We start from the raw sequence: 20,451 nt of genomic DNA on the forward strand, positions 1-20,451 counted from the left end.
GATCATCGAGGTCTGGGTCGTGGAATTCCTGCTACCGACGACGCCATTGTCCTGTTGAGACTCCACCCACTGTTGAGACTCCGCCCACTGTTGAGACTCCGTCCACTCCGCCTCCCCACCGCCATCTACCTGATGGATCATGGAGGTCTCCATCGTGGAATAAGCCTACTATGAACTATTCATACACTGTCATATTCATTGAATGTATTTTAACTCTAAATCTGTCCTTCTGTACACATTACATCTATTGCATCTGTCCATCCTGGAGAGGGATCCTCCTCTGTTGCTCTCCTGAAGGTTTCTTCCCTTCTTTTTTTCCCCCTGAAGGGTTATTTGGGAGTTTTTCCTGATCCGATGCGAGGTTTTGGGGCAGGGATGTCTATGTGTACAGATTGTAAAGCACTCCGAGACAAATTAGTAATTTGTGAAATTGGGCTATACAAATAAACTGAACTGAATTGAATTGAATACATTGGAAAGCACTCTGAGACAAATTTGTAATTTGTAAAAATGGGCTATACAACTAAATTGAATTAAATTGTATGCTCCCAAAAGACATGTCATACTGGACAGAGGCCAAAAATAGATTTAGTTGAAGAATACATAGGCTGTGTCTACTACCGCACACTTTACGAAGTACACTGCAATACAGTGCACTACAATCTAGTGCACTGTATTGCAGTGCACTGCGTCGCTGATAAGTGCTGTCTCAAATGGAACACTTACGTTAACCACTTGGCGGAAGTGACTGACGCAAATCTGTTCACGGCACCCGCGAAATTAAGCCGGGAGTGACGTACGCAAATCTACTTGCCATACCCGCGAAACTTAAAGTGACAAAATGAATGCACTTCTTGCCCTCTTTGTGTCCCTTGTTTACCCCTTTCTCCACCCCATGTGGAAACTGCGATACCTCCACAATCGCGGCAGGAGCCTCCGTGGTCGACCGCTTGTGCTACCGTAGCATCTCGTCCGCCATTGTTTTAGAAATAAAATGAAAAGCTGGCGAAAGGGCTCCTCCTCTTCCGCTACGTCGCCAAGATGGCGGCCGTTTAGGGCGAGTAGTGTCCATCGTTTTACACTACATTTTTTGCCCGTTTGCAGTGCACCATCCGGGTACTTTCAGTGCACTGAATTCTGCTGGTTTTTTCAGTGGCGCACTTCGAACACTGAAAGTCAGTGCTCGAAGTGCTCAAGTGCGCGGTAGTAGACACAGCCATAGTTTATGTGATTTTTGTTCTCAATGGCAAAGTGTGCTTTGAAGGCAGGAGGCTAAATAGGGACTTGATTAATGATCAGAGGCAGCTGAGTGAACAGGTGAAGGGAGTTAGACTGACGAGGTGGGAGTGACTGAAAAATAGAATGAGGAGGGCGTGGGGCTGAACTGTGACAATATTTTTCTCTGCACTTCCATTCGAGCAGTTACCCACCCCTAACTCTATAGACACTGTAGCCGTTTCTCAATTCAAAGTACACCGAGTACAGACTTGTGTTCTTTTGGAGTCTGGTCTTGGGAGTTTAGTCTTGTGAATCCAGACTCCGAAGGACGGGAAGACGGTCTTTCTGGGATTGGAACAGCAGCTTTCTTGATGACGTCACCACATCAGCTGTTCTTGCTTATGAGTTTACACCAATTATTCACTGTAAATTATTTTACAGTCAAACTAAATGTTAAAACCCTGCTTCTTTCATTATCCTTTAAATATAATTATTTTATTTTGAATTGTGTGTGTGATATTTATTTATTTATATACACACAATTAAAAATAAAATAATCATACACATATAATTTTATATATATATTGTGTAAAAAATAAAAACATACATATATTGTTTATAAATATGTGTATATATAATAGTGTTATATACATAGATATATAGTTGTGTGTGTATATATATATATGTATATATATATATATATATATGTGTGTATGTATATATATGTGTATATTGTTGCTCTCCTGAAGGTTTCTTACTTTTTTTCCCAGTGAAGGGTTGTTAGGGAGTTACTCCTGATCCGATGTGAGGTTTTGGGACAGGGATGTCTATGTGAACAGATTGTAAAGCAATCTGAGACAGATCTGTAATTTGTGAAAATGGGCGATACAAATAAACTGAATTGAATAGATATAGTTATCTTACATATGTAATTGCAAACAATTCGGTCAAAAGTAAAAAGACAGCACTAAAGTTGAACGTTAAAGTTTAATTAAAATATTAAGTTATGAATCTTTACCCTCAGTCAAACTGATGTAACGTTATCTGTAAATAAATAATAAATTCTTTGTGCTCGTTGGATCCTCCAAACCGAATTAGATCTCATGTTTAACCGCTACGGAAACAACAGAGCCAGCGGAGCATTTAAAAAAGTCCTGCCGAGATCAGGCTGCTGTCGGCGTCACACAGCGCGCTGACCGCCCGGTGCTGCGGAGCTCGCTGAGCGAGCAGAACCTCAAATCTACGGCGCATATCTTTATTAGGTTGAATCATAACAAACCGACCACAGATTTGATTTTTAAACTAACTTCTCTCCTGAAAACATCCAAAAATTACATTCCTGACTCAACAGTAGTATTTAGAAAAAGTCAACTGTCAGTAGTTTATTTTCTCCTCCGCTATTGTTTCCGGTTGCTGGTGTGAAATGCATTCTGGGATATCAGCTGGCCAGAGTCCGCACAAGTCTCCTCTGATGCATCCTCCGGAAAGTGGGAGGATCAAGTCACATCCGGGTATTTTGACCGTGCTTTGCGAGAAGTGGACTTTGAATTGGAACATGTACTCGGGCTGCGTCTGACGTTTCACGAGTCCACAAGTACAGAGAAGTACGGACAAGAACGCATATTGAGAAACGGATTGTGTCTGTCCCATGGCCACTTCAATTAATTCAATAAAAAGTAACCACATGAAGGTCAACACCACTATTACAGCAATGCAACAAAACAGATAAATTGAATGTGGACTCCTAAATATTAGATCTGTCATCTAAAGCTGTACTAATTAGTAAATGATTTAATATCAAACAATCACATTGATTTATTTTGTCTAACTGAAACCTGGCTGAGTCATAAAGAATATGTCAGCCTTGTCGGAGGAAAAATCCTGACTTTTTTGGACATACCATTTGTGTACATGTGGCAGAAGAACCCAATTGAGGGTCAAAGGTGGGGTGACAAGACACCGATGATGACCAGACATATCCTGGGTTCAAGACACCATTGATGACCAGACATATCCTGGGGTTATCTTCATGGACTTAAGCTAAACATAATCAATTTGAGACCGCCTTGTCCTATCACGGCGCTCCGCTTGAGCAGAATCAGCTGAGTAGGTCAAACCCATCTACTGGGCTTCTGTGAACGTATAAAAGACAGAAAACTTGGACTAAACAACAGCAGTAATTTCTGATAGTCTTACTTGAAGGCTTGGAGATTCCTGTTCCATTCAGCTGAATGTTTTCATGACTTGTTTGTACCCAACTCATGGTTGATTACTTGTAAACGTGTTCCTATAATAAAGTGTTAGAGGACAACCATGCTTAAACTACTTTTGATTTCTCACAAGGTAATGGAACATTAATTTCGATCACAAGCCTAAATGAATCAACTCCTCCAAGTCATATTAATACTCACATTCCTCGAGGCACAGGCCAAGGAGGTGGAGTAGCAGCCATCTTTGACCCAAGCCTGTTGAGAAATCCTAAACCTGAATTGTACTAAACTCATTTGAAAGCCTTGTTCTTAGTCTTTCACATCCAACCTGGAAAACATTACAGCCAATTGTATTTGTTATACTCTACCGGCCACCAGGTCTTCAGAATTTCTTTCTGAATTTTCTGAGTTTCTATCAAATTTAGTCCTTAAAACTGAGAGGTTATTATTGTAGGAGATTTTAACATCCATGTGGATGTTGTTAATGATTTTCTTAGAGCTACATTGATCTCATTGTTGGACTCTATTGTCAGAGAATATAGAAACCCAATCACTGCAAAGGCCACACCCTCGACCTTGTTCTTCCATGTGGCATTGACATTGAGCATTTGGTGGTCTTTTCACAGAAACTTCTTCTCTCAGACCGTTACCTAAAAACTTTTGAATTTGTACTATCAGTGTACACTGTTAGTCAAATGTTTCTACATCAGATGTGTCCAATGTACCACATTTCTTCAAAGTAGCTGTAAGTAAACCTCTCCTGAAGAAACCCACTCTTGATCCAGAGGTGTTGTTTAACGACACTCATCTCTAACCGTCCGTTGCTGTCTAAGATCCTTGAAAAAGTCGTCGTAAATTAGTTGTATTACTTTCTACATCATAATAGTTTATTTGAGGAGTTTCAGTCAGTTGCATCGGATAAAGGACTCATCTCTGTACTTGTTTTGTTAGACCTTAGTGCTGCGTTCGACCCCATTGAACATTATATCCTTTCACAAGACTGGTTCAGTCGATTGGCATTTCAGGTACAGCGCTATGTTGGTTTAAATCCTGTTTATCAGCTCAATCTCAATTTGTATTTGTAAACGATTGAAGCCTCGATGACCACCAATGTTAATCACGGAGTTCCACAAAGTTCTGTGCTTGGACCAATTTTATTTACCTTTTATATATGCTTCCTTTGGGCAATATTATCAGGAAAACCTCCATAAACTTTCATTGTTATGCAGATGAGACCAACCAGCTCACTAAAATTCAAGCATTTGTATGCAATTTTATTTTTATTCATAAATTATACAAATTGTCAATATTTGTGTCTTGGAGATATGGAATATACCCAATAATATTTGTAAAATAGGATATCTGCGCAAAATATATGCACTTCCTGCACGTCTTCTCCCTCCGTCTGTATGGTTGTATCAGCTGAGCTGGGGCCTGATCGTTTGTGCCCACAGGAGACGGAAGAAGCAGTTTAGCCTATCACCGATTAAAGATATAAATGAGTGATGTACAATTTCGCCAATTAGCATGCTAAAATAGGTTTAGCCTAGGGCTGGACTGCTAAAGCAGTGTTCACCAACCTTTTTGAGCCCAAGATCCCTGACCTCCGCCTTCGTGACAGGCAAGATCTACCGATTGAGGCGTTGAGAGAAAACGACTGTCCAGACTGGACTTACAACTTGAGGCTTTTTATTTGGCCTAATTCTAATTAAATGAAATCAAAACACTTTGGTCCAGCTTTCAAATTGATGAGACCAGGAACACAGAATTTAAGTGCAATATAAAAAGTTAATTATTTGTTAACCGCACAAGAACAAACCCATTTGCAATGAGCAGCTGGATGAACTACCAATATAAATGCTGTGTTTATTAATTGACATTACAGCACAACACTGACAACATGATCAGTCAGTGCAACTTATGTAAGTTCAGCGCTGTCATCACAATGCCATCAAGTCATGTGACTCCAGTCAGTGTTATGGCTGTGACTGAACTCTGTCTGTGAGCTTGTAGTTAGTTCATAAGCACAGACAGCCAGTCTGAGGCCGTCTGTGAGCTGTCTGTTAGTAATCCAGCTCCTGGTCTTTGCTTTGGTGATTTTTTCAACTCCAATGAGGGGCAAATTTGGTATTTATGAAAGTTTTATCATCTGTGATTCGCTCTGAACTCAGGCCGTTGGTGATTACATACACATCAACTCTACAGACATCCTCAGATTTAAATAATTATAATAATAATAATAAATATGAGATCACCATTTGTGACTCCTGCATCTGTGCATTTTCAAATAATAGAATAAATACAATTGCAACCACTTTCAAGAAAACCAGATTGCTCCACCAGACAAGAAAAAAGCTCGATGTTGAGCTTTTGTTTTGAAGGACAACAGCAGAAAAACCTAACTCACGGAGGTAGGACCTGGCAAGTCGCCAAGAATCTTGGCTGTTGCAACAGACTGGCGTGAAAGGGAAGCAGCACATACGAAGCTTCTGCAGAGACAGGTTTGGCTAACTCGATGCTGTCGTGTTAATGCAGTGATTTGTTTTCCGTGCTTACTTTTTAAATCAACAGGGACAGATTCAGCATGGACAGATACAGAAGTAAGGGACATGAAGCACATGTCGGAAGAATTAAGAAAACATGAGAACACCAGAACACACATGATAACTCCTCAAGCAGCCATACAGGACTGTCTCAGAAAATTAGAATATTGTGATGAAGTTCTTTATTTTCTGTAATGCAATTCAAAAAACAAAAATGTCATGCATTCTGGATTCATTACAAATCAACTGAAATATTGCAAGCCTTTTATTCTTTTAATATTGCTGATTATGGCTTACAGCTTAAGAAAACTCAAATATCCTATCACTAAATATTAGAATATCATAAAAAAGTATACTAGTAGGGTATTAAACAAATCACTTGAATTGTCTAATTAACTCGAAACACCTGCAAGGGTTTCCTGAGCCTTGGCAAACACTCAGCTGTTATAAATCTTTTTTTTTACTTGGTCTGAGGAAATATTAAAATTTTATGAGATAGGATTTTAGAGTTTTCTTAAGCTGTAAGCCATAATCAGCAATATTAAAAGAATAAAAGGCTTGCAATATTTCAGTTGATTTGTAATGAATCCAGAATGCATGACATTTTTGTTTTTTTAATTGCATTACAGAAAATAAAGAACTTTATCACAATATTCTAATTTTCTGAGACAGTCCTGTATATGTCAACGTCACCACCAGCTGGACGACCGACGCAGATGGAGGTGAGGAAACATAATGAGGTTCATAGCTCCATCTTAATATCAGACTGAGGGACATGTAATATTAACCTGTTATGCTATAAGTGCTATTGTATTTACAGGAAGAAGTTGTGATAAGAAAATTGGTTATGGCAATTACTGAGTTCAGGAGGTCAGTGAAGGTCTCATGACCTCAGTGAAACCTGTCAATCATCCTAGCTACCTATGGGGGTGGGTAGTGTTAGAAGTGGGACAAATAAATGCGAATTTTTCTGGGATTAGCAAGAGGATCCATAGACCAGGCCGGGAAGAGCGAATGCGGAATGTGAGTAATAAAACAGATCAAAGGGGACCCCAGTTCCATTAGACTACAACAACAGGAAAGCAACAAGGCATCCATCAGGCCGGCCGACGGGGAGAGTGGCTGTAAGATCAAATGAAAGCGTCGAGGCCATCGCTGGGACGATAAGCAGAGGGCCAGGTGTGACAGAACAAGGGTCCTGAGTGGTCATCTTTGGCGTTTACAACCGGTGACCCTCTGTCTGAACTCACTCAGGGGCCCCACGCCGACACAAGATGTAAACATTGCACCTCTGGTGATATTCAAATGAAGACCTGGTTGATTGTGTGTTCGGAGCCCATATCCGCACCATATGGGCCCAGGAGGATGTATTGCGGAGTGAATAAACACAAACCTGAATTCATGTGTGTTAACCTGCCTGTAGATCAATGGTCTTTGATATGATAATGTAACCTATGTCTCCCATCTGTTCTGTATACTGACCCCCGGTTAGAGTGTGTTCTGTGTCACTGCCCACGGGAAGTCTCACCAGGTCTGAAAGCATCATAAAGAGGGTACCCTAAGTGCCTGAGAGATAAGAGGAGACACCCGGAGACAGGTCACCGAGGTGACCGAGCTCATCTAAACCAGCGGAGACAACAGTCCCCCTCTTTGATGTGGGACAGAGAGTCTCTCCAGAACCTCTCAGGAAGAGAGGGGGGGGGGGGATGAACCCCCCATCAGCACCCCAAAGAGGGACGGATATCCGGTAAAAGTGGGAGGAGCCGAGGGTATAAAGGTGACGAACAGAGGAAACAAGAAGGCTTTTTGAAAATGAGTTTTTGAAAAGAAAAGAGGTTTTTTCATGGGTTGTGGTTTGCGTCAGGCGTCCGCGAAGAACTCACGGACACCTGACGTACTTTGTCTATTTTTCTTCTTTTCTTCGGTCGAGAGAAAAAGAGAGTTTTTGAGTTTTTGTGACTTTTGCGTCAGGCTCCCGTGCGGGAACTCACTTGTAGTTGTACTTTGTTTATTTCTTTCTTCTTTTTTTGAATAAAATACTTGGCTGCCTTGCAGTCTTAAACTTTACATTCGGTTTGTGGACCTACTTTTTTGTGAGACCTATTTCTTCACCTGTCGACCCACCCGAGGAGACCAAAGGCGGAGACCCGAGAGCGGACCCCGGCCTCCCCCGAGGTGAGTCTGAGCGACATCTGCACGGCTACACCCACTGACCTCCGTTACCCAGGGCACATACTGATTCCTCACACACTTGTAACTGACATTTTGTACTAAAGAGAGATATCGCTGCAGCCGGTAGACCTCCGTCTCTCCGCCGAGCCGTGGTTGGTTCGGGGACCAAGAGAGGGACTCGTAACACCGAGTCCTCGTCGCGGAGGTTGTCCTAAAAATAGAATATTACTAAGTGTCCCGCCGCTCTACGAGCCTGGTACCCTCGAGCGTGTTGGGGTGAGACCCGATAATTGAAGAAACAGCGTTTCTCTCCGCGGAGATCGATCTGACATCATCTAGGGGTGTCGCGCGCCGAGCCAAACAGCAACCACTGTCGAGGTGCACACGCGTCGCTCATCAGGCCCGAACGATCCTGGGCGCCGCCGACGTGCTTTTACGACAGTTTGCTACACGTCTGTCCTTAGAGCACCATTATTTCCCTCAATAAAGTACCCGGTGTGAGCCGACTCGCACCTCAAACCTTCCCCCCCCCCCCTCTCCATCTCTCCTCTCCCGTCTCGTCCCCCCCCCCCCCCCTCCCCGTTCCTTTCCCGTTTCCCCTACACGAGAAGACTGCGGCGTGACTTTTCTTTCCGTCTCCCACCCGAGGCGACCGAATCGGTTCACGTACGCGTCTCTCGTAACAGTAGGACACATGAGCGTACTTGGGATTGGCAGAGCGAGTGAAGGGAGATGTTGTTGTTTTGTGTTACTTGTGTGTGTAGCGAGTCTCTGACCGGGAGCAGACAGAGTATAATGTTTAACGGTATTCACTGTTGTTTGGCGTAGGCTATGGCACACAGTAGCCTGTGTACTGTCCCCGAATAAACGGCAATAAGTAAGACAATGTCTCGTAGCTTTCCTGACCCAGGTTCGACACAATATAAACATGTTCTGTTAAATTTTATATAGATATATACACATATATCCCATCACCTGGTCCTCACACCCTTCTCACCTGCAGCCCATCCCCTCACTATTTAGCTCACTTCCACTTGTCCTCTGCCAGATTGTCTTGTGTGTTATTGCAAAGCTCTCCAGTGTATTCTAATATTGATTATGGTCTGCCTGTTCTGACCCTGTTTGCTCAAGCTAAGAATTTTGCCTGCCCCCTTTTGGATTTGTTGCCCTATTGGACTGACCACCTGGTTTTGACCCTGCCTGAAAAGACAAGTAAAGATCCTCTTTTTGCATTTCCTGTTTTCAAGTTGTGCTTTTGGGTTCAAGTACCTGTAATCCTTACAGATTAAGGATTACACATTATATGATATTAATATTTTATTATAAAGTGTAATCCTTACAGATTAAGGATTACACATTATATGATATTATATTTTATTATAATGTATTTATGATATGTATATTTACATTAGATGGTATTTATATATCATATTATATGATATATATACAGTATGTATATATTAATATACTGAATTATATGAATAAGATGTCCTTTTTACGTCAGTGTTGGAATAAATGTTAAATATTCAACTACAAAGTAGAAATGCGTGTTGATACTTGTTTTTGCATTGAATCATACTAGGATGTTTGCTTAAATGAATTGGATGGCCCTACCAAAGAAAAATTACACCAGCTACCACTAGTGACATGTACGCTATGTGATTTGATAGACACAGATATCATCAATTATAGTTTACATTTACTGTAAATAAATCCACACTGAGCGGTTAATTGATGACTGAGTCTCTGCAGCGGTCCACTAAGTTAGATTTCTTGTCAAGGGCAGTCTTCATAGCGGTTTCTGCATCTTGTGTGCTTATATATTATATTACATTACATGTCATTTATCTGAAGCTTTTATCCAAATGCGACTTGCAATAAGTGCATTCAACTAGGAGTACAAACTCGGAACAAGAATCAAGAAAGTAACATTTCTTCAAGAAAGCCAAACTTCAAAAATACCATAAGTATATGCATTAAAGTGATAATCTTTTTTTATTCAAGGTCAATGATGGGAAAGATGTGTTTTAAATTTCTGGAGGAAGAAAGACTTTCTGTTGTCTTGATTTTGTTGAGTGATTAGCTCGAAGTGACGGAGTCACAAGTCGATTGGTTGATACGGAGTGAACGAGCTGTGGTGTAAGGCTTGACCACGTCCTGGATGACGACAGGGCCTGATCCGTTCTCAGCACAGTACACAAGTACCAATGTTTTGAAGCGGGTGCGGGCAGCCACTGGTAACCAGTGAAGGGAGCGGAGGAGTGGGTATATACATTCGCCGCAGCCGAGATATCACTTAATAGAAATCAACACCGACAATACTGCTAACACACCAATCCTCACTTATATTATTCATATTGGAGTATCATTCTTCTGTAGAGTTTGTCTTGAATTATTGCACTTTGAGTTTCCTGAATGTAACAAGCTATTATTTCATGTCCCTGTAAATCACACGTGTCAAACTCGCGGCCCGCGAATGCATTATCTTTGGCCCGCATTATAAAATCGATTTACTATTAGAGCTGGCCCGCCGGTATATCGCACGCACCACCATAATACTACAAATCCCACAATGCACTGTCCGTGTGTCGGCACGTCAATCGCGGGCCCCCGAATGTGCGCCTCAAGGTGCGTTCACACCCAAAGCGAAAAGATTTTTTCGCGCCACCGAATCCCATGAAAAGTCAACGTACAGATGCGTGTGGCTGCGATAGACGCGATATTTTCCCGGGCGGCGCGTTAGGGGGTGACGCAATGTGGGCGACGCATTTACAGCGGCGCAATTTACGCCCCGAGTTGAAATATTTCAACTTTGAGGCGGTAATCTCGCAACTCGGGCCAATCAGCTCTCGAGTTGCTCTGCGCTTCATCGCTGTCCCGCCGCAGTTGAATCAGAACAAGACGGACACTAATGTTATGAAAACAAAAACATATATTATATATTATAATGTTATGAACACAATAACAGGTGTTTAGATGTTCTGCTCTCGTAGTGCTGGAAGCGGAAGTCTTTCAGACGTAACAGTAACTTCATCGGTGAAAGTGACCGAGCTGTGTAAGCCGACGGGTGATGTCATTAACCCAAACACGAGGGCGTTAGTGTGTGGGATGTCCACAACAAATATAAAGCAGAACTAGTGGTTAGTTATTCCGTGGTGGATGAAGGAAATGATAACGGTCTTTACGGAGACGAGACACGGAGATAAGCCCCGGCCCTCGCGGAGCGTCTCGACGCATATGGCGAGAACACGGTGAATGGTCGAGCGAGTAAACTCGCGCATTTTGGGGCGACGTGAAAAATCGCATCGCTTTTGGTGTGAACGCACCTTCAGTCTGTATTACATACCACTTCTGTCAACTATCCCTCTTCCCAAAATATGGCTAAATGAAAGGTGGAATTTGAAAACAGGAGTTTTCAAGACAGGTGGGGGAGGCACAGTACATGTTCGCGGATGTAAATGGAAAAGCTGTGTGTCTTCTGTGCGGAGACAGTGTGGCTGTAATGAAAGAATACAACATACGGGCGCGGTCACACCAGACGCCACTTTTAAAAGCGCAACCGCTCCAAAAACGCCTTGGCAAAAACGCGCTGGACAAAACAGTGCGTTGGAGTCGTGTTTTCGATTTAGAATTATAAAGCTCTTCATAATGAATTACCACTAATATGAGTGGCTCGTTGGGAAAGCAGGCACGCCTAAAAACGCTAGAAAAACACACCACGCGGCATTTTAAAGACATTCACTCGGCGATTTGCCGATTTTGAAGCCCAACAAAGCAGGTTTGAACTGCTCAGTAATCTATTTGCAACTGAAGTGGAAAATGCACCATCAAACCTCGAAATGGAGCTGATTGAGCTCCAATGCAGTGACACGCAGAAGGCAACATATGAGCCTGTGGGCGCTGCAGAGTTTCCACGTTTATCCCCGACACAATGCCCCAGCTGCCTCCCAGGCTGCTCACCTCTCTGTGTGGCAGCACATACCGGTGTGAACAACTGTTCTCTTTGATGACCACAACTTCACACACGACTCGTCTGACTGATGAGCACCTTCACTCAATCCTGAGGATTTCCTCAGCTCAGAGCCTGACCCCAGACATTGAGGAGCTTGTTTCCAAGATGAGACGCCAAGTGTCTGGCTCAGACCAGTGAGCATCACAGAGCAGCAAACGGTGCTTTGACGCATTTTCTGTTTTGAATGTAGTTTCATTTTTGCATTTTTTTCTCTCTTGCTACTACAAGACATTTGATTTTTCTTTGAAGTAAATTATTTATGGCTGTCAAAAATTGTTTCACTTGAAATGACTGGAAAAACTGCAGATAGTCATAAGCAATTAATGAAACAGATTTTATTTTATTTATGTAATTATCAATTTTATTTCATAATTAATGTTGTTTTATAGGCAATACTCTATCGGCCTTGTTAGTTCCAGGTTCAATATGTGCACTAAGGTTTTTTCAATACATTTTCAATAAACGTTGAACCCATCTGGCCCTTGATGTGTATCAATTTCTTTATTTCGGCCCGCTGTGCATTTGAGTTTGACACCCCTGCTGTAAATTAAAACACATCTTAATTCTTATATAAAAGCTGAATCTCTATTGTTAACAAGGGTTTGTCGTATCTTTCAGTCGGCCGTGACGTTGAATAATGTTGGTGGTGAAAAGATCTCCGCGGACACTGATTCGTTGCTCATATAATGCCGTTTTATTACAGAAAGAAAATAGGTCTAACTAGAATGGGCACTCGGTATCACAAGATTGGGCATTGAATTATGAACATTTTGGCATTAGTTGCATGCCAATTGGACAAAAATGTATCGTGCTATGGTAAAAAAAGAGTTTGACCTTTCCATGACCTTGACCTTTGACCCGATTGATCCCAAAATCTAATCAAATGGTCCCCGGATAATAACCAATCATCCCACCAAATTTCATGCGATTCAAGAATATTTTGACCTGTTCATGACCTTTGACCTAGACCTTTGACCCGATCGATCCCAAAATCTAATCAACTGGTCCCCAGATAATAAACAATCATCCCACCAAATTTCATGCGATTCGGTTCAATACTTTTTGAGTTCTGCTAAAGATTTTGACCTGTTCATGACCTTTGACCCGATCGATCCCAAAATCTAATCAACTGGTCCCCGGATAATAAACAATCATCCCACCAAATTTTATGCGATTCGGTTCAATACTTTTTGAGTTTTGCGAATAACACGCATACAAATAAATAAATAAATACACGGCGATCAAAACATAACCTTCCGGCATTTTCAATGCGAAGGTAATTACGAGCATTCTGCTACAGCCCGGGTGATTTTAAAAGTTCCAGAGAATCCACACAAATGACTGAGTTACCTCCTTTAAAGAGAGCAAGGAGGGGCGTTTTGCTCCAGCCATGGAGCCGAATCACGTCATTTCATGGGGGCTTTTTAAACTCAAACATATGGTCCAGCTATACACAACGGCATTCCTTACCATGCTAACCTTGTGGGCCTCTGAGCCCAGATCTGTATTCAGGCTGTACATTTAAGCGAACTTGACAATGCTGCTGTAATGCAAAATTCACTACAGGTTCTTATTGCTTGCAGAGTGTCACTGTTCTGATGGGCATGCTATTCATTGTGTCTGTAAAGTGAAATGATTAACTTCACTCTGTAATAATGTGTTTGTTTCTGGATAAGCTTGTTGGGTTAGTGTTTGATCATATAATTCACGGCGGAGATACTGTATACAAACAAACAGAATCACTTTATCTACATCTACTGTTTATCACTCCCCATGAATCTGATGTACATTCTTTTATTCCGTTACCTCCTTCCATGTCATCAGTCCAGTTCCTGGAGCTGCTGGCAGGAGAGGAAGGTGAGTGGTAATACTCCCCTCCTGGACTGTCAGCCTCTTCCTCCATAGAGCCAGACTTATGACGCTTACTCCTGCAGACACATATAAAGACACTCAGACATCTAGGATCATGGTTTCATGTTGCACTGTGTGAAGTGATAGAAGCAAAGAGCTAGAATATACGTCCAAAGTGTATTCTTAAGTAGGTTATGTGGGGTCAAGTGCTACAGTAGAGTACAGTAGTAGTAGTATCTACAGTAGAAGAAATGGTCGGGGGTAAAAAATAAGGTAATGCCTCTAGTGAATACAGATGTTATAAATAATAGCTGACATCTATGCAGAGAGATAGTTGTTCATGAATAAAGCTTCAGAAGTGTTTAACCAGTGTTTAACCAGTGTTGGGGAGTAGTGGACTACATGTAATCAAACTAGTAGTTTCACTACATTCTGCTAGTAGTCATATTTCTATCGTGATTGAAGTAGTTCAATAAAGTACCTCACACAGTGACTGCATTATTAGTAATAAACTGTTCAGCCTGAGAAAGAGACACCATTAAAAAAAAAATGCCACTGACCAGCTCCACCAACAAAACCTACAGTTGGTAGTGTGAGCTATGCAAGCGAGAGTAAATTCACCCTACACACCAATGACCAGTTTTTTTATATTAGAATTTGTTATAATTTTGTATCACTGTAAATTGTCAATTTTAACTTGTTTTTGTATTTTCTATAAAAGTTTGAACTCTTTCTAAGATAACTGACCCTAATGTGTCAGTGGCAGCAAAGGGATTATTGATTGCTGTGATTTTTATTTTCCGACTTTTGCCTTACACTATGTTATGACTAACTTTGAGATAAAGCTATATTCTGGATGGTAACCTTTGTACTGCTGTTTTTTCCTTTGTATTTTTACTCCAAAACTTAATTTGTGAGTAAATTAACCTGAAACTGCCCTGGCTATGCTCATGTAAAGTAATCTGATGTGAGGTCCTGGGACGGATGTTTTATGTGTACAGATTGTAAAGCCCTCTGAGGCAAATATGTAATTTCTCACTCGTCCATCTATCCAGCCAACCATCAACTCACTCATCCATCCACTCATTTGCAGGCTCCCCCTTCCATCCAGCCATCCCTTTACTCATTCATGTCTCCATCCATGCATTTAACCATAAACTCGCTCTTTCATCCATCAATCCACCCACTCATCCATCTACCAGTCAATCCTTAATCTTTAGTGACTGCGACACAATGGATTTAAGATTGTGAAGGATAAAGTTCCTTCTAATGGGACACACGGAGGGAACATTTAGTGTGTGTGTGTGTGTGTGTGTGTGTGTGTGTGTGTGTGTGTGTGTGTGTGTGTGTGTGTGTGTGTGTGTGTGTGTGTGTGTGTGTGTGTGTGTGTGTGTGTGTGTGTGTGTGTGTGTGTGTGTGTGTGTGTGTGTGTGTGTGTGTGTGTGTGTGTGTGTGTGTGTGTGTGATTACCCGCTGGATGAGGTGCTGGCCAGTGATCGTCTGAGGCTAACTGGCTGGTTGACAGAATGGTTGAGGTCGTAAGCTAGATGACCCTGGAGCTCCCCCACAGAGAAACTAGGTCCCACTCCTGTTACAACTGGAGCTACACACACACATACACACACTACATATTGACAATGAAATATCAGTTGTTAAATACTTGGGTTGAGGTGAAGAAATCTGTTGTCTGTATCATTCAAGTTCCCTCTTCTTACAAAAGTGTGAAGCTAATCAGATATTCATTATCATCATATAAAATAAACGGTATGTCTGTCAGTTAAGATCAGCAGACAGACAAAAGATGATACCTCAGATTATCCCATTCAGATCTAAAACCCACACAGACACACCTGAATAGTTTGTTTTAAAATATCATAATGTTCATTTGAATTAGACTTCATAATTTCTGAAGGCTCACTTTACTGTATAAGTATCCTGTTTAAACACTTTAAATTAATGATGTATGTTGAAGGGTTCAACATTGCTTGTTATAGACTCCTGCTGTAGAAGTGAAGTCCCATTAGCAAGTCATTGGATTGACTTCAAATCTCATACTGTCAAAGATATACTGTTAGCAATGGTTATTCACATCACTTTCACTGAGGTTGGTGGAGCTGAGGATGTGCGAATATATGTGTTTATATATGGGTGCGTATATCACTGTACTCTGTATGACTTCTTGGCAAATTGAGAAACCCTCCCAAATCTGTCATGAATGTAGAGCCATGTGAATGCCATTTGGCAATAATTACGAGTCTCTTACTTGCAATTAGTATTTGCAACATCTTTCAAGTCATCATCATTGATGGAATATAGCGCCGTACTGTCAACGCACAGTATCTGAACTGCCCCATTGTCAACTCTTCAATCATGTGACATGCTCAATGTAACTGAAACTCAGAAACAAAAGGTTGGTACTACAATGAATGGAGGAGGTTGTGTGTTGGTAAATATAAAAGCTAATGGTAAATCCCACTTACTTCTTGACACCTGGACCAGCTCAGTGACACTGAAAACCCCTGAAGTCACAAAACACTCCTGGAACTCTGGACCATCTGAGGAAACACAACAGCATTTAGAAATGTCTGCTGTGTTTGTGTACGTCTCGAGTGATGAGATGTTCATTCACTTATTCAATGCTTTGTGGATGTTCAGTGCACCACTCTTTTAGTTGTGCTTGTCTATAAATGGTTTCCCATTTAAAAAATGTTGTTGAATGAGCACTTTTGATCGTTTGCTTGATAGTTACATTTATCTTTCTTTTTTTTCATTCTTTCAATGTGTTGGTTTTGCATTGTATAATAAGATCAAAGTACCTCAAATGCCAAATATTGTGTTTGGAAGTAACTGTATTAATATTTTAAAAACCTTATATCATTATCCTACAGCATTTGTCCAACACAAAACCAGTGCACCAATTGTTATGGCATGTGGCACTCTTTAATGTGTAATCAGGCGAATTAAACCACTCCCCCAAGATTATATATAACTCCGCCTGTTAGGCCATCAAACTGAATATTCATTTATAATGGGAGTATCCTTTACATTACCCATAGTGGCGGTTTGACTGTCCTCCTGGTCAGAACCCACTCCTGTATGACTGGGACTGCTCTGCTCTGCCTCTGCAGACGGGGAGACAAGATGTATCCATAGTTCAAGACAATTTTAACAAAACACAGTTGCCAGAATAAAATTCTGAAAAAAAGTGATCCTCATACATGGCAATCATCGCAGTGTACTGGGACATTTAGATGTGTTGAGTCCAAATGATTCAGTGTTTCTACAACAGCAGCTAGATAGCCCGTTCCCTTGAATAAATGAATGAAACCCTGTTGCTTTTGGTCTGACATTGTCGAATCTATATATCCGCCAGGTTCTATCCAACCAACTCGTGGATATTTTGAGTTGACAGACAGCTACTATAGTGTTAAAACATTACTAATCATGGTGTAAGATCAGCTACTATAGTGTAACAACATTAATAATTATGGGGTCAGATCAGTCTCAATAATTGCAAATGCACACAGCGACTCACAAATGCAAACACAAAGATAAAAGAATGCGCAAAAAAATTCACAAATGCGCAGTGAACAATTCACAAGACTGTTTATGCTGCGATTCCCGGAGCTCTTTCGCCAGAGACGAACTTGTGAACATTGGGGAACTGCTCCAGCGGATTTACTTCCAACTTTCCGTGGAGGTTCTGGATATTGTTGTCGAGAGTGCGCTTTCCTTGGCCTATGGGGCAGCGGAGGAGGGATAGACGTGCACCCCTCCTCCGTGCACTCGCGCTTGCTGTGCAGCGGACTGGATGAACTTCAGTTGATGGTGGGAAGAGACAGAGACTGCTCTCCGTGTTGTGCTTCACGGAGACCTGGCTCTGTGGATCAATGCCGGACTCTGCCTTCCGGCTGGCTGGCTTCCAACTGTTTGGAGCAGACCGTGAGATGGCGCTCTCCAGTGGGGCGAGGGGTGGAGGAGTCTACTTCTACTCCAACAGGGGCTGGTGCAGGGACATGGCTGTGGCTCTGCAGCGCTGTCCTCCGGACCTGGAGTCCCTCATCGTCCACTGCAAACCCTTCTAGTCATTCTTCGGATCCCTTCCCTCTGGCAGAAGGCTGAGGTCCATCAGGACCAAGACCTTACACCACACAGACAGCTTCTCCCCGTCGGCAGTCGGGTACATGAACAGAGCCCGGGTCCCCCACTGACCCTCATGAACAGATTTATGAAGGTGTCTTCTTTTTTTCCCTGTGAAAGTTTTTTTGGAGAGTTTTTCCTGATCCGATCTGAGGTCTTAAGACAGGGATGTCGTACGTGTACAGGTTGTAAAGCCCTCTGAGGCAAATTTGTAATTTGTGATTCTGGGCTATACAAAATAAACTGAATTGATTTGAATTAAGACGGTTGAGGCGGAGTCAAACATCCTGTGGGCTTCTGCTGCCCTCTTGGGACCGTTAGGTGACTATCAGAGAGTTTCAGGATGCATCGTTTGAGGATGTGTGTAATGCAACTGGCTGGACATCCTAATCAACCTTCACCTGGCGTTATCCATTGAACCACTCTTCTTCCAGTGACCCCTTATCTGTCACAGAGATTTTTCTGTCTTGGCCACTCTTGAGCTTTACGTAATGTAAATGTATTTGAGCGGCATGAGCCTGTGCTCCAGCAAGTTCTCGTCTTTCTATCAATTAACCTGAGAGACTTATATTGATTGCATACAGTCGCTGACAATAAAATGCTTGAACTTGATTGTTCTGCAGTTGGTAAGATGTGATTGAATCTTCCTCTTTACAGCTTTTGACCTGTAGATGGTACCAAATCCCTCTCTTCGTGGCTGATTTACTTTACTTTCATGTCATGGTCACAAGGTTCTCTGAAATCAAATTAAAGTGAACCTGGAACTATTCATTGCCATAAAGCACTTAGGGTCTTTTCCTTTCCAGTCGGTGGAACAAGGTAGAGTGTGCTAAACAGCTTTAAGTAGGAATGTGAAAGAAGATGTATAAAAAAAATAGAAACTTACAATTTTATTTATCCCCATGGGGAAATTCTTCTCTGTATTTGACTCATCCTTATTATCCCTGTGGTGAAGTGCCCGTGGAGCTGGGGCTTCAGTGTCTTGCTCATGCACACTTTAACATGCAACTAATGGGGAGAGCGGGGATCAAACCAGGTACCTTGCGGTTACGAGACAACCACTCTCCCCGATGAGCTACAGCCGACCCCACAAGAATAAACTGACTTCCATTATGAGATCACAGAGAGGAAGGAACACTATGACAACATACTAGCGGATAGTGAACAAATATTCAAAGGACTTTGGAAATAATCAATCATATTATCGGAAATAATGGCTACAAATCTGATTTTCCATGTTTTCTAAACAGCACGGATGCCACTGTCGACAATTTAAAAAGTATTGTTGATTATTTTCAATGAAATTGTTGTGCCTGATGACAAAAAAGATTTGTTTGATAACATTATTAAGGATAATCTATATTCCATGCTCCTTTGTGCTGTAAGTTACATTTATATAATTTAAATTGTAAAAAAATCAAAAAACAAAACATCTTCTGAAATATTTTGTATTGACATGGTAATCAAGGAGAAGTAATTGATTTTATTGTAGGGCCTCTGACCTATTCTGTAATCAGTCTTTTTAAGTATTTTTCAAATCTATTACTTTATAAACAAGTTAGTTCTTTCAGTAGAAGTTAAAGTTGTTGTTTTTTAAAACATCTGTTAATTCCAATTTACCTACACTACCGTTCAAAAGATTGGGATCACTTAGAAATGTCCTTATTTTTCAAAGAAAAGCATTGTTTTTTTCAATGAAGATAACATTAAATCAATCAGAAATACACTCTATACATTGTTAATGTGGTAAATGACTATTCTAGGTGGAAACGTCTGGTTTCTAATGAAATATCTCCATAGGTGTATAGAGGCCCATTTCCAGCAACTATCACTCCAGTGTTCTAATGGTACATTGTGTTTGCTAATCGCCTTAGAAGACTAATGGATGATTAGAAAACCCTTGAAAACCCTTGTGCAATTATGTTAGCACAGCTGAAAACTGTTTTGCTGATGAGAGAAGCTATAAAACTGGCCTTCCTTTGAGCTAGTTGATTATCTGGAGCATCACATTTGTGGGTTCGATAAGACTCTCAAAATGGCCAGAAAAAGAACTTTCATGTGAAATTCGCCAGTCTATTCTTGTTCTTAGAAATGAAGGCTATTCCATGCAGAAATTGCAAAGAAACTGAAAATTTCCAACAGCGTGTGTACTACTCCTTCAGAGAACAGCACAAACGGGCTCTAACCAGAGCAGAAAGAGAAGTGGGAGGCCCGGTGCACAACTCAGCAAGAAGACAAGTACATTAGAGTCTCTAGTTTGAGAAATAGACGCCTCACAGGTCCTCAACTGGCAGCTTCTTTAAAT

General features: G+C 41.4%; 1 protein-coding gene across 5 annotated transcripts in view; it reads right to left on the reverse strand.

Moving 5' to 3' along the window:
- nfic (nuclear factor I/C) overlaps positions 1-20,451 on the reverse strand; it is a 94,918-nt gene that overhangs the window by 52,199 nt on the left and 22,268 nt on the right. For 4 of the 5 annotated variants that reach the window (XM_056414825.1, XM_056414829.1, XM_056414826.1 and 1 more), the window contains exons 5-8: positions 17,057-17,128; positions 16,487-16,561; positions 15,477-15,630; positions 13,962-14,083 (exon numbers count right to left, since the gene is read on the reverse strand). In XM_056414825.1, the coding sequence (XP_056270800.1) occupies positions 13,962-14,083; positions 15,477-15,630; positions 16,487-16,561; positions 17,057-17,128 (423 nt within the window). The remainder of the gene's footprint in view (positions 1-13,961; positions 14,084-15,476; positions 15,631-16,486; positions 16,562-17,056; positions 17,129-20,451) is intronic. The other variant, XM_056414828.1, reaches the window with a different exon arrangement.

The sequence above is a fragment of the Pseudoliparis swirei genome, chromosome 5 (assembly GCF_029220125.1).
Source record: "Pseudoliparis swirei isolate HS2019 ecotype Mariana Trench chromosome 5, NWPU_hadal_v1, whole genome shotgun sequence".
NCBI classification, from domain to species: domain Eukaryota; kingdom Metazoa; phylum Chordata; class Actinopteri; order Perciformes; family Liparidae; genus Pseudoliparis; species Pseudoliparis swirei.